Consider the following 14,951-nt stretch of genomic DNA (forward strand, 5'->3'; position numbering starts at 1 on the left):
CTCTGGCAGATCAGCCGATCACAGCTAAGAACTCAAAACCCAGCACACAGTGTCCACTCTGGGAATAATTTATTAGAGACTTGGAGACGTTCCTGTAATTTTCCTTAAACTGTGTTATTTTAGGACATATGAAGTTCCAGGATTACAGTGGGGAAGAAGGGGGTTGTACTGGTTATGTTCTTAGTTGTGTAACTAGCATAAGAAGTAGGGGAATGAGGTGACTTTATTCCAGGATGGCAGACTAATCTAACATAAAAAACATTAAATTACAGGTATGCTGTATGGTATAAGATAGCAATCAAAGCTATCTCAGACTCAGAGGACAAAGATGCTGGGCTATTAAGCTATGCAATTTTGGCTCAAACTAGAATACAATGATCCAACCCTGCAGTATAAACTCTGAGAAGATTACAGACCATCCTGGGCTGTACTGAACATATTTGTGGCTCAGTATCTGGTTCTACATATCTGGTTTCCCCAACACCAATACCACATTGACACAGGTAAAGAAGGTCAGTGGATGTCCTCTGTTAGAGAGGGGATGTGATCTCTGGTACTCCTAGGGAAGTAAATTGATAGCCAAATCTATTGTTCAACCACTGAACACACTGCTCTGTTATCCTTGGCTCTTCCTGGTCAGAGAGGTATGACAAATCTTTTGGAAGACCCCAAAACAACCCTATGAGGTATGTACAGTTATTATCCCCATATTACAGATAAGGAAACTGAGGCACAGGGCAATTAAGATCACAGAGCTAGTAAATGATACAGCCAGGCAATCTGGCTCTAGTTCAGGACTCTTAACTACTTATTATGGGCTGAATTTGTCCCCCTCAAAATTCATATGTTGAAGACCTAACTCTCTGTACCTTAGAATGACTGTATTTGGAGCTAGGGCCTTTAAAGAGGTAATTAAGTTAAAATGGGGTGATTAGGGTGGGCTCTAATCCAAATAACTGGTATCCTTTTAAGAAGAGGAGATTAGGACATAGACATGCATAGAGGAAAGACCACATGAAGACAAAGGGAGAAGACAGCTATCTACAAGCCAAGGAGAAAGGCCTCAGAAAGAATCCAATCCTGCTGATATCTTGATCTTGGACTTCTAGCGTCTAGACTGTGAAGAAATAAATTTCTGTTGTTTAAGCCAGCCAGTCTATGGTATTTGTTATGGCAGCCCTAACAAACCAATATACCGCTACACTGTATTTCATGGTAATGAGTGACAACAGAGGCAGTGTCATTGGTAAGCATCCACTGGCAATGTTCTAAGCAGATTGTTTAAATTTTAAATTTAAAATTAAAATTTTCAAGTTGTTTATATTTAATGGTAATATATTCACATTCAAAATCACTTACTAGCTCCTATATTGCCAGGTTACCCAGTTCCCTTCTGGGCTCAACCAACAGTACCTGATTTTTGTGTGCCCTTCTAAAGATATTCTATGCATATAAAAACAATTATGTACATATATATTCATATATTCACTTCAGTTGCTTACTATGAACACCATTTAATCTCTTACATTTTTTTCACAGAGCTATCTGGGAAATTGACTTTATATGGAGAGATTTAATTAAAGATTGCTTCTTCTGAATTGCAATTTGAGTTCTAGATTTAATCTTTACTTACATTTTACAAGCAGGAGAAGATGGAAATTTCTGAAGTTCTGCACATAATGAATTCACTGAATAATGTTGGTTTGTTAGGTGTAGATGAGTTAATGGCATTTCTAACTCTACTAGAATATATAAAATTTAAAAAATCATGTTACATAAACATTGAATAAAATTATGTATAATTCATAACTTTTTGTAAGCAACTATTATGTTTGATCATTGTGTTACAACAGAAATTTTCAATCAAAAGAAATTTGGGTTATTTGAAATACAAAATAACAGTTTTAAATTTCCATCCATATAAAGGATTACACATATACCACATGGTGTCTCAACTATGATACTAGTGATTTTTAAAAAATACGTTGGCAACTAAACTTTATTGTTTACTATATAAGATAAATTCTAAGACTTTATGTGTAATAATGTTTTCAATTCTGACAACTTACGTTGTCAGTACTTAAGAGGTAGTACTATTTTTATCTCCATACTAAATACTGGTGATGTTAAACAAATAGTATTAATAGACAGTAATTTTTCACCTTAAAAAGTATGGAGTCTAGGTGGCCTAGCACAGAGTTATATCTTTTATAGGGTGGGCTTGAAAAACTAATCCTCATTTATCATAAGTAGTCAGTGTGTTTCTGTCACTTTCATAAATAAAGCAGTATACTACCAAATAGATGATTAATATGATCAGATATAAATGTAACTAAATAACAGCATCATCAACATAGTTAGGGAGCAATACAATCTGGCATTACACTGGAACAAGAGATGATTTTGAGATTCCAAATTTGGTAGGATAGTGATAGTAACAATAATGATGGGATTGCTTTGGGGATTAAAAAGTTAAATTTACAAAAGTATAACAAGGGTCAGCAAGATTGCTAATACTGAGGTAAAATATAAAGTTCTTTTTAACTGAGCTATAAAATTACAAGATTTCTATTTTTAATATTAATGCTATTTCCTCTATTCCTCTTCCTCAATCTTTGTAACTCTCCTCTTTTGATGCTAGAAGGATGTTAATGATAGTAACAAATGTAAAGGGATAGATAAGAGAAAAGAACAACTTGGCTTGCAATAATCAAATTTTAAACATGAAAACTGTCTCATAGTAGACTTTATATGTGAATGTATTGTACTTTTACATCATATATAGGTATCCCCTGATAAGCTCCATGATTTATTCAAAATTTCTACCTGGTTCCTTGTACTCTGGTTCACATTGACTTTGAATGGCCAAAATTTCTGTGGAGCTGCATTTTATATCCTCAATGTGAATTCCACGCTTGATAGTAAGATCTGGAAAAAAAAAAAAAAAAGGAGAAAGTCTACTACCAGCAAAAGTACTATGATACTAGTTTTTCTGTAATCTTGTTCATTCTTCAGTGGCAATGATTCTGAGGAGTCATTTAGTACACCATCAGGGCCAAGTGAAGGCTGGGAGCGTAGCACCACAGTCATTCAGTAAATTCACCTGTCCTTTTCCATTACCATGCATAGATCTGTGTCCTTCTAAAAAGCCCATGGGCCACCTGCAGTTTTGAGCTCTGCTAGATTTCCAAGTTCTGGTATAAATTTGATCTATTTACTTAGGTTGGCTTTTCATTACCTTGCTTGACTTGTAGGCTCATCAGTAATCCCCTTGATTTAGTCTTGTCTGCAAGAATTCCTTCAATTCTGTTGATGGCAAGCATCCCTATTGTCAATGGATATCACAAATCCCCCTTCACTTCTCCCTAATATTATTTATCTTCGATTATTTCAACTGGAATGTATGAGAGGACAGTTAAATATTTGGGCTTAAATTATATTAAAAGACTTCAACAATATTTACTAGTCTAACTGGGAAGAAACCATCTAAATTCTAGGTTATGACTCTCCCAGTCATCTGATTCCATGAATCATAACCTTACTCTGAGCTTCTAAAGTCAGCATAGAAGTTGTTAGTGCTTTGTCACTATGTATAAGAAAATAACTCAAAAAAATTAATACAGTCATATGTGTTTTAGCTCTATTTTTATAATTATCTTGAAATGGTTAGATTAATTTCAGAGACATTTTAAGCTTGCAAGTGTATAAAGAGGAGACAATGAGAAAAGTGTCTTATCAATAATAATTTTGAGATTTCGTTGTGTAAACTTACAGGACACTTCAAAAATCTGAAGGTTCAGAAAAAAGTTTAATGAACAAGAATTTTTATAACAAACATTAGTAAGTACTTCTAACAAGTAATAGATTTAAAAATTAACTCTCACCTCTTTTGAAAAGCTTTTCATTTTCATCTACATAATTTATTATTTCTGGCATTAAGTTTAATGACTCCTTCAGTTCTGAGAGTGATGGAATATCAACTTCTTGTTTGAGGCTTGTAGATATTAAGAATTCACACTCAGGCAAAATTGATGGCTGAAATAACATATAGGTAAAACTAGTTTTTAGTGAGGTTTTCCAAATAAATATTTCTGAGTTCATAAATAGATACATTTGCTTAATTGGTGTACCAAATTTTAGACTAAACCCACACTCAAAAATTTTAATGCTCTGCATACATTTTATTTACAAAGTAAGTGTAGCAGCCAAAAAAATATATTACAAGCAATGTTCTCTCTGAGTAATATCCTTCATGGCCACTGATTACATTAGTGACATACAATATCCCTAGATGCAGAAGTATCTTCTTTTATGTTAATAACAAATTTTCAAAATTCTAAATTAAAAACAATCACTGCAGCAAATGAGAGCTGGTGAATGGAGAGAAGTAAAAAGAGCAGATGGAATGGAATGGATCTTTACTGCATTCCATAGAATTTATTTCTCTTTCATTCCTACAGAACTGGATTCTTCAACAAGTGAGACTATATGTGCATAACTCTCAGAATTAACAGGGGAGGAAGAGGGGGACTGGAGAAAAGGGGCTAATAGGTGAATTAATATTTTTACCATGTGTGTTAAAGTTTTTAGTTAAAAAAAAAACCTTTAAACGCCTTAAGACCAATATATATATGACCACTTAATGTCCTATACCAGGTATATTGATTAAAATTATTAAAAAATTCCCTATACCTGGGCTGCACACCAGACCAATTAAATCAGAATATATCTGAGTAGGATCCAGACTTCAGAATTTTATTAAAATTTATCAGGTACTTCCAATGTGTAGCCAAGGTTTAGACCACTGTCTCTGAAGTAAATTTGACTCCTTAACTGATACACGTTCAATCCGTTATCAAGTCTTTTTAACTTGACAATAGTAGATGGCCAATGTATATTACTACATCTTGTAAAAGTGTGATTTACTAACTTTTATTTAAAAATTACTGAAAGCAAATATTACAGCTTCATTTAAACCTACTGTATCTTCTAGCTTCTCCTGACAAAAGTTCTCTTTATCCATGTAAAAATCTTCCACAAAACCTTTCATATCTCCTTGAAAAGAGAAACACTCCCTTAACAAAAAATAAAACATTATATTAGTGTTTACTAAAAGCAAGGTACATACCAAATGTAGTTAATCAAAATACATAGTGATTAAAATTAGAGTTGAAGTAAACAATGATAAAATACTATGATTGATAACATCTAGACTTGTGAGCATACAAAGAATATTTTCTTCTCTTAAAAATATTCATAACACTGGGCAATTAAGTACCTGAAAAAATTAGCTTCTGTGAAGATCTGTCCTTTGAAATCTAACAGGGGATCCTTTCCCAAAAACAGTTTTAGCCTACTCAACAGAGTTTGCGAAGTTGGTAGCTGACTTCTATAGGCCATCAAATCATTTACAGAAATTATTTCTTCATCATCAATATAAAAATCTGAAAATAAATAAGAAATATAAAGGAAGAAGAAGAAATCTAAAAGTTATACAAAAGGATCTAGATAGTTACTGTAGTCAGCCATTGATACAGTCGGGGGTTTTCAAACACATTTTTAAAATTTATTTATTTATTTATTTATGTATTTATGTATTTATTTATTTATTTATTTAAAGTATAGATGATGTACAATATTATATAAGTTACAGGTGCACAATATAGTGATTCATAATTTTTAAAGGTTATACTCTATTTATAGTTATTATAAAATATTGGCTATATTCCCTGTGTTGTACAATATATTGTTGTAGCTTATTTTATACATAATAGTCAAACAAATTTTAAATTCTTTAGTTCTTCATTGTACTGTGCAAATAAATCATGTAGCATAGTACTGGTACATAGGCAGAAACTCAATAAAATTTAACATTATTTAGTACACTGAGTAGTAACCAAATGTCCTGAAAGAGTTGTAAAGGCTCATATTTTTTTCCAACAAAATTAATGTAATCAATGGAGGAAAATATCTTGTGGTCTTATGCCTCAAAATAGCCAGGGCTAGCCTCAGCAAGATTGCAAAGAAATAAAAGCATTTGACTTTTGCTGACCCTAGTGTTTTCTTCTCTGTAAGATTTTATCTCTTAAGGTCTCCAATTCATCCCCAGAGACTGACATGTAGGGAATGGAGATGGTCTAAAAAGCCTATAAATGAGACCAACTCTCATTCTAGCACGCTAAGGTTGTTCAAACATGTTTGTTATACAATTAATTACAATGGAAGCTGTGTAGTGAAGTATCTACTCGAAAAATGTGATACAGCTTACATATTAGGAAACACGACTGCTAACAGTTAATTGTTGGAATAGGTTTCTCCTCTCTATCCCGACCCTATCATGTTTGGGTCACTTTAGAATCTTAGCTAACAGTGTCAGTGCTTTAGCAGTTTCTAGGCCCAGGAGGGAACATAAAACCTACTCCCATTCCTCAATAATCTCTGAGTGGAAAAAGAAAGAGGAAAATATAAGCTCAGATGAGGAACTACTCAGAAAACCAAGCTCCCCAAAGCGAAAGCCACCTTGAAGGGGAAGCAACGGTCTCTTGTTTTGGGCAGTGGCCTTTCAGTTAAGTAATTTTAGAATGGTACGAGAGAAGGATAGCATGAAGTGATGTCTCCCATGACCAGCTACATCACTGGTATCCATGTGCTTAATAAATATGTGGTGTAGAGTAGAGAGGCAGGGACCATCTCTTTGCCTAGTGCTAACTTAAAATACCAAAAGAGAACTTGTTGTGTAAACTAGCCTCCTAAGAGATTGTTTATCTGTTTATTGGAACCTGTTAAGTTCTTGACAATCCTGTGGCCAAGAGCTTCCCATGCATGATACACCGCAGAAAGCTAGCCAAAATCAGTTCCATGTCTAAGCAGGGTTTAGCTGAGACGATTTAAAGATGGTTTGTTTGCAAATCCATTCTGTAAGTACTAATGAAGTCATGTTAACAGTAAAAACCCAAACAGCATTCATTTATATCCCCATCTCCACCTTCCACTTTCAAACTCAGCCCCTCTAGCTGTCTTTCCTTCCTACAGGCTCATCCTGGTATTTCTGGGAGTCCATGAGGATGTCTCATATCAGTTATGAGGTCTTGTTTTCTAACCACCTTTTTTTTTTTAACATCTTTATTGGAGTATAATTGCTTTACAATGGTGTGTTAGTTTCTGCTGTATAACAAAGTGAATCAGCTATACGTATACATATATCCCCATATCCCCTCCCTCTTGTGTCTCCCTCCCACCCTCCCTTTCCCACCCCTCTAGGTAGAAACAAAGCACCGAGCTGATCTCCCTGTGCTTTGCTACTGCTTCCCACTAGCTATCTGTTTTACATTTGGTAGTGTATATATGTACATGTCAGTCTCTCACTTCATCGCAGCTTACCCTTCCCCCTCCCCGTGTCCTCAAGTCTGTTCTCTACGTCTGCGTCTTTATTCGTGTCCTGCTCCTAGGTTCTTCAGAACCATTTTGTTTCTTTTTAGATTCCATATGTATGTGTTAGCATATGGTATTTGTTTTTCTCTTTCTGACTTACTTCACTCTGTATGACAGACTCTAGGTCTATCCACCTCACTACAAATAGCTCAATTTCTCTTTATGGCTGAGTAATATTCCACTGTATATATGTGCCGCATCTTTATCCATTCATCTGTCGATGGACACTTAGGTTGCTTCCATGTCCTGGCTATTGTAAATAGTGCTGCAATGAACATTGTAACCACCTTTTTCTGTTGGAGCCACTTGAGGGCAGCATCACACCACAACTAATGTTCTTTATAACTATCAAAGGTTTTACCAGGGGTGTTACTTCCTTATATTCTAAGAAATCCAGCATACCCTGGATTTCTTACCTTAATACCACTAGTATATGTACCAACACAGATATGAGGAGACTGTTTTCCTCTATTGTAGAGGAGTGTTAAATTGTCATGAGGAAACAAAATGTTGGCTAGTTAACTATGAAAAAAAGCAGAAAGAGAGATGTCTACTGATAGGAAAGAAGATAGGGTTATTCTTTGCAGAAGATACTTTTGTCTACTTAGAAAACCCAAGATAACGAGATGAAAACAACTGAGTTCACTGAAGTGTCTGATAAAAAATTATAAAATCAATGGTTTTCAAATATATATATATATATATATATAAACCTAGTCAAAAATTAATGGAAAAACTCGTTCATGATGGCCACAGATATGCAAATATTGAGGAATAAACATAACAAAAATGTGCAGAAAGTATATGGAGGAAACCATAAAATGTTACTGAGGAGCATTATCAATCAATCAACCAATAAATAAACTTGAAGAAAAGGCAAGATAAACCATTTTCCTGGCTAAAAAGACTAACTATGGTAAAAATTCTAAAAGGTACCAATAACATTTCAATATCTCAAGTGGTCTGTCTTGGAACTTGGAAAACTGATTACAAAGTAAGTCTGGAAGAATATAGACGTGAGAGTAGGAAAAAAATGAGGAGACTATTAATACATGTTACACTAGTGTATTAAATAGTTAAAACTGTATGATACTGACACAGTAATAGGTAAATCAATAGAACATAATAGAAAATCCAGAAACAAACAGTAATGTGGATGAGGATTTGGCATATGATGTAAGTGGCATTTCTAATCAGTGGGGAAAGGAAAGAGTATTCCATAAACAATATTGGGACAACTGCCAAAACATTTAGGAAAAAAACTTTTTATTTTTACTTTTAAACATATGCTAAAATCTTGAAGAAAACCTCAAACAAAATATGAATAAATATTTATTTAATCCAAGGAAGAATTTTCTCAGTATTAAAAACAATGAAAGAAATCATAAAGGAAACATTGACAGGACTGGTTAGGTTCAAATTAAATATATTTGGGGTTATTGATATCTTTGATACATAAAGATAAAATATAAGAATAGAAAAAGAGACAAAGGAGAATCATCTCACAACATAAAAATATGCAAATAAACATTAAACACCAGTAATTTAAAAAATGCAAGCAAAAATATAATTTTTTGCCCATCACATTGGATAAATGTATTACAACATCAAGGGTAATGATGATAAGGCTGGCATGAATAGGGTATTCTCATACCATGCTAGTGGACGTATAGCCAAAAAATGCTTACATCAATAATTTCATTTCCAGAAATTCACTCTAAGGAAATAATTGGAAATGGAAACATAATGCAAAAAATTAAGAAACAGAAGCCTCATTAAATAGAGTTGGGAGATGATCAGGGGAAGATCTCATGCTCTGCTATGATAGCAGAGCCGAACAGAAGAAGGAAGACGCCTCTTCTTTCCTGGCAAGGACTCAGCCAATGAAAAGCCATAGACTCTTTGTTTACTATAGCCCTCCCAACTTCCTTTTCCCCTCTATAAAAGAGTTCCCCCCGGGCTTCCCTGGTGGCGCAGTGGTTAAGAATCTGCCTGCAAATGCAGGGGACATGAGTTCGAACCCTGGTCCGGGAAGATCCCACATGCCGCACAGCAACTAAGCCCGTGTGCCACAACTATGCTCTAGAGCCCACGAGCCACAACTACTGAGCCCGTGTGCCACAACTACCGAAGCCCACGTGCCACAACTACCAAAGCCCACGTGCCTAGACCCCATGCTTCTCAACAAGAGAAGCCACTGCAATGAGAAGCCCGCGCACTGCAATGATGAGTAGCCCCCGCTTGCCGCAACTAGAGAAAGCCCGTGAGCAGCAACGAAGACCCAACACAGCCAAAGATAAATAAATAAAAATAAATATATAAAAAAAAAAAAAAGAGTTCCCCCGTTGCTGGGCAAGGACTTACATGTGGCTCACCATGGTTGCAGACCTGGAATTGCAAGTCTCTGCTGATCCCAAATAAACCCATCTTTGCAGGAGAAATATCTGGCAATCTATTTATTTCAGGTCCACAATACATTTAGGAACGTACTTTAAATTAAAAACAACATTAATTGGGAAATCTATAATACATGAATAAGATTAAAAGCTGCAGTCATTAAAAGCCATGATTTGGAAGAAAACTTAAATATATGGTGAAATGTTCCCAAAATACTGTTAACATTTAAAAATACTATAAGGCATATACAATATGATCACAATAGTAAAACAATTTTGTTTAGATTATAGGATTATAAGTTTTTAGTAAAGGGACATTCTATATACTTAAGATGTAGGAAAACATAAAATTCATTAATAAAATTTTAAATGAATGAGGACTGATAAAATTCAGTCCTCATTCATGATCAAAAGCTCTTAGCAACCTCAGAATAGAAGAAGCTTCCTCAACCCAATAAAGTATGTAAGTTTTTCTAACGTTTCGCCGTTGAAAATGATGTAAACATTGAAATAATGTTTACATCATTTTTAATGGTGAAACAAAGTATTTCCTTTACTATCAAAACAAGACAAGGATGGCAACTATTACTGCTTCTATTGAACAATGTACTGTAGATCCTAGCCAGCACAGTAAGACCAAAAAAGATATAAATGTTGTAAAGGGAGAAACAGATGCCTAATGAAATCACTATCTCGAAGAGAGTCTTCCCACGTTCACTGCAGCATTATTCACAATAGCCAACAACCTAAGTGTCTGCTGAGAGATAAACGGGTAAAGAAAATGTGATACACACACACACACACACACAGGGAATATTGTTCAGCCTTGAAAAAGGAAATCCTTCCATTTGCAACATGAATGAAACTGGAGGGCATTATGCAAAGTGAAATAAGTCAGAGAACAACCAAAACTACCACATGGTATCACTTATATACAGAATCTAAAAAATTTTTTTAATTAAAAAATAAAAAGCCAAACTCATGGAAACAGAGGGTAGAATGGTGGTTGCCAGGGGCTGGAACTGGGGTGTGGGGGAAATAGAGAGAGTAAAGGTTGGTAAAGGGTACAAACTTGCAGTTATAAGTAAATAAGGTCTGAGGATCTAATGTATAACATGGTGATTATAGGTGATAATACTGTAGCGTTTAAATTTGCTAAGAGAGTAGAACTTAAGTGTTCCCACCAAAAAAAAAAAAAAAGAAGAAAAAATAAGGTAAATATGTGAGGTGATGGATGTGTTAACTAACTTGATGGTGGGAATCCTCTCATAATGTATACGTATATCAAATCATTACATTGTACACTTTAAATACATTACAATTTTATTTGTCAGTTATACCTCTATAAAGCTAAAATACATGTGGGTGGTTGATGAAGCTAGGGGGCTGCTGCTTTTTACTATAAACATTGAATAACTATGTGACTCTCTAAACTATGTACATGTACAATTTTTAAAAATAAAAAATTTGTATTTGCTTATATATTCCTGGGATGTCTAAAAGGATATTCATAAAAATGGTTACATTTATTGACAAATAATATGTGAATATTATAGAAAAATTAGTACATATCAACAAACCAACAAACAATAAAAAAAAATACCCACTGTTTTTATGTCTTAAAGAAATATATGTTTGGAATTAACTTATAATTTAGTAATAACTGTATTTCTTATAAGACAGAGCAAATTTACAGTATCAATTGAATCTCAAAGTATAATACATTCCTTTCCATTTAGACAGTGAGACCAAAGTATCTATAAATCTGGTAGCAATCAATACAACTGCAAGGAAAATAAATGGAATTGCAAATTTAAATTTATAAAGTGATGTCAAATGACACAGGACCCTTAAGGAGATATAGGATATGGACAATTCATATGTATTTGGGAAACTCAAGCATATTTTCATTCGGTGTATAATAGTTAAAGAAGCTTCTGGTTCTAGCTGATGACAGATATTATGAAATTTGCCAATAGATGCTTCTAGCTTGCCCCATTAATATAATAACAGTTGTGGTTGGGTAGCCTGTTATTTTTTATATATCATATCTTTACATGTACATATATATAATTTGATCCCCACAAAATTGTTTATAAGAAATTAAAAGAATGAATTAAAAGAAAGAAATTATAGAAGAAAATTGAAAACCATAAACTTTTTAATAACTGTCAAAATTGTGCCACTTTTTAAGAGTAGATTTAGACTATGATCAAATCTTCTGACTCCAAATTCAGGCTCTTCCTATTATAGCATGCTCTCAAGTTTAGTCTTTAATGCAATCTCTATCTTCTCAAACTATAAGAGGGATTTAACTCTCTCTATATCACACACATATTTACCAACACTAAAAATTTTATACACCATTTATGTATATACATAAAAACAGCACTAAAAGAACCAAATTATTTTTCATGTTCAAGCTAAAGCATATCTTAAATGATAGTAGCAATTATATAATGGAGACATAAGTTTTTCAATATAAAAAGGGAATAGGTTGTTATACATACAAGAAAGGTAGTTCTCAGCAAGTTTTTACACAGTTGGAAAAATTTATCACCCTCTAGTAAGATGAGAGATTTGGAATATAGTTTGGATAAAATGTATCTTTAATTATTACTTACTGTAAATTTGTAAAAACGGAGTGAATTTCTTGACCTAATACTGCAACTCTTCTATCTCCACTTTGAATTATGGTTTCATATAAATTAGATAAGATTGAAAATCTTTAGCATATTTGGGAAAATAAAATATAACTATCACTTAATAATCTACTAATTTAATGTTACACCAGACTGCTGTGTCATCAGATCTGTACATAGATGCTAATATCATTATAGCAATATGTTGTGAGCAACCTATGATCAAACCTCTGAGGCTATTCTGAAGCTCAGCACACTTAAACTCCAAAAACAACTACATTTACAAAAAGGGGATTAATATGAAAGAAAATATTTCACTAATGTAAAACTTAGAATTACAATTTTGTGGGTGAATATCCTTAGCAAAATAAAAAATTTAAAAATCCAATAAAAGAAAAAAAAATCACCGAAATGAACATTTGTATATTAGTAAGAAATGTTTTATAACAATGGAAATAACAAATGTTTTACCTTGCTTCTGTGCTTGAAGTAATGGACATTTTTCTAAGCCGTTGACAGGTGTAAAGACTTCATTGTAGTCCTTATGGGTATATAAGCTGGCTTCTTCTACTTCAGTTTGGGAGTCTGGGTTTGGACTTGGAACAATTTCCTCAAATTCACAGCTAAGCTTAGCCACCATTCCTGTAACTGTCTTCCTGTGACTTTAGAAAATTACTGATTTTGTGTATGTCCTATTTTAAAACATCTTTATTAACAAATAGTATATGTTCACTCTAGAAAATTACCAAATTCCAACAGATCCAGAGAAAAATTACCCATAGCTCCACCATTCAAGAGATGAATTTTAAAATTTTGCATTTTCTCAATTATTTTGGAATATTTTAAAATAAAAGTGGATTCAAGTACATAGTATTCTGTAACCTGTTCTTCTTCTGCTAAACAATGAAGCATGAGCACATTCATATGTCAATCAATGTACAATTCACTCCATTTTTGAGTGGATGAACAAGAACCCATTGTATTGGTAAATAATAATTTATTCAACCAGTTCCCTAGTATTGGAAATTTAAACTTGTAATTGTTTGCTATTATGAGCAACAATGCAAGGAATATCTTTGTGCACTTGTCTAATCGTTTTCTCAAAACGCAGTTCCTAAAAATGGAAATGATGAGGTTAAAGATACATAGGTTTTTAGACTTTGCCATGCATTGCCAAAATGCCCTTGTGCTGGATATTGAATGTCTGTTTTTCCATGTCATTATCCAACTTTTACATTCTGTTCTACAACCTAGGAGACTGATCTCTGTGAACCAACTAGGCTCCCTTGCTCTGTCTTCTGGTTGCGTTCAAACAGTGGAAGCATTGGCAGGAGATCAAAGGTGGGAAAACAAACAGGTTGAAATATTATTCTTTCCAAATCTTTCCCTCCTGGGCCACAGTTTGGAGAAGTGGATGCATTCTTCTACCAACAGTTACATCTTTTATCAGACAGCCTCTCTCCCATAGCTGCAGTTCTTACTGTTTTGGTTACTGCTCCTTCAAGCTTAGGGTGGTAACAACTTCCAGCTGTTGTTAGTCCTGGGAACTTTTTTTTTGGCTCCCTTGACCCTGCCTGTACCTTGCCTGTTTCCTGATTGATCCAGGTATATCTGCCATTGTCCATATCATTGGGGTATTTGGACTTACAAGAGATCTTTCCACTGATTTTTGCAACAGATAAATATATTATTGGCAATTTAGCTACACATTCTGATATACATTTTTTATGATATCCTAAAATATTTTAGCCTTAATAATTCTCTGTACAGACTGAAAGAACCAAAATCAATATAATTCCCCAATGTAATTAGAGAAAAATAATGAACATGTCATACCCAAATCATATATAGAAAAATCTCTAAAGTTTCTGCTTTACTCTTTAAGAAAATACAAGGTACAAGAAAAAATATTTCAACTCACCCAGGTCCATATTACTCAAAAGAACACTGATTCCTATGTGGATCTTTATAGACTTCTAAATTTAGTGCTTAGATAACTGCTTTTTAAAAAAATAAATATTACTGACAGAGTCAGTACTTTATAAAAATCCTTGGTACTATAGTTTTGAGAAAACGGCATCAATTCTCTTTCCCTAGATATAAGTGAACTGTAAAGACCAGTATTTCCTGGATCTCTTCCTTGTCCAATATTATCTATTCCTTGTTCATTGGTGCCACTCCCTCTGCCTAACTTGTAGTGCTGATGTTTCCCAGGCTTCCAGTCTATATTGTCTTTGCTTTCTTTCCATATCATTCTTTTTGAGTAAATTAATCCATTGCAGTTCACTAATTCCTTAACTTAAATGAAATACTTATTGAGTGTCTACAATGTGCTAACACCTCTTTAGGCACTGGGAGTGGAATGGTGAACAAAACAAAGTTCTTGCCCTCATGAAGTTTACCTGCTAATGGGACAACAGACAAATATATAAATAAGTAAATAACATAATGCCAGGTGGTGAAAAACTGTTATGAGTGAATT

The 14,951-nt window shown here is 33.8% G+C and overlaps 1 protein-coding gene across 1 annotated transcript in view; it reads right to left on the reverse strand.

Moving 5' to 3' along the window:
• The window catches only part of SHOC1 (shortage in chiasmata 1), an 88,103-nt gene that overhangs the window by 60,500 nt on the left and 12,652 nt on the right, over positions 1-14,951 (reverse strand). The window contains exons 4-9 of the mRNA XM_036856427.1: positions 12,941-13,125; positions 5,279-5,444; positions 4,964-5,075; positions 3,885-4,035; positions 2,827-2,928; positions 1,634-1,742 (exon numbers count right to left, since the gene is read on the reverse strand). Of these exons, the coding sequence (XP_036712322.1) occupies positions 1,634-1,742; positions 2,827-2,928; positions 3,885-4,035; positions 4,964-5,075; positions 5,279-5,444; positions 12,941-13,125 (825 nt within the window). The remainder of the gene's footprint in view (positions 1-1,633; positions 1,743-2,826; positions 2,929-3,884; positions 4,036-4,963; positions 5,076-5,278; positions 5,445-12,940; positions 13,126-14,951) is intronic.

This window comes from Balaenoptera musculus, chromosome 6, assembly GCF_009873245.2.
Source record: "Balaenoptera musculus isolate JJ_BM4_2016_0621 chromosome 6, mBalMus1.pri.v3, whole genome shotgun sequence".
Taxonomy (NCBI): Eukaryota; Metazoa; Chordata; class Mammalia; order Artiodactyla; family Balaenopteridae; genus Balaenoptera; species Balaenoptera musculus.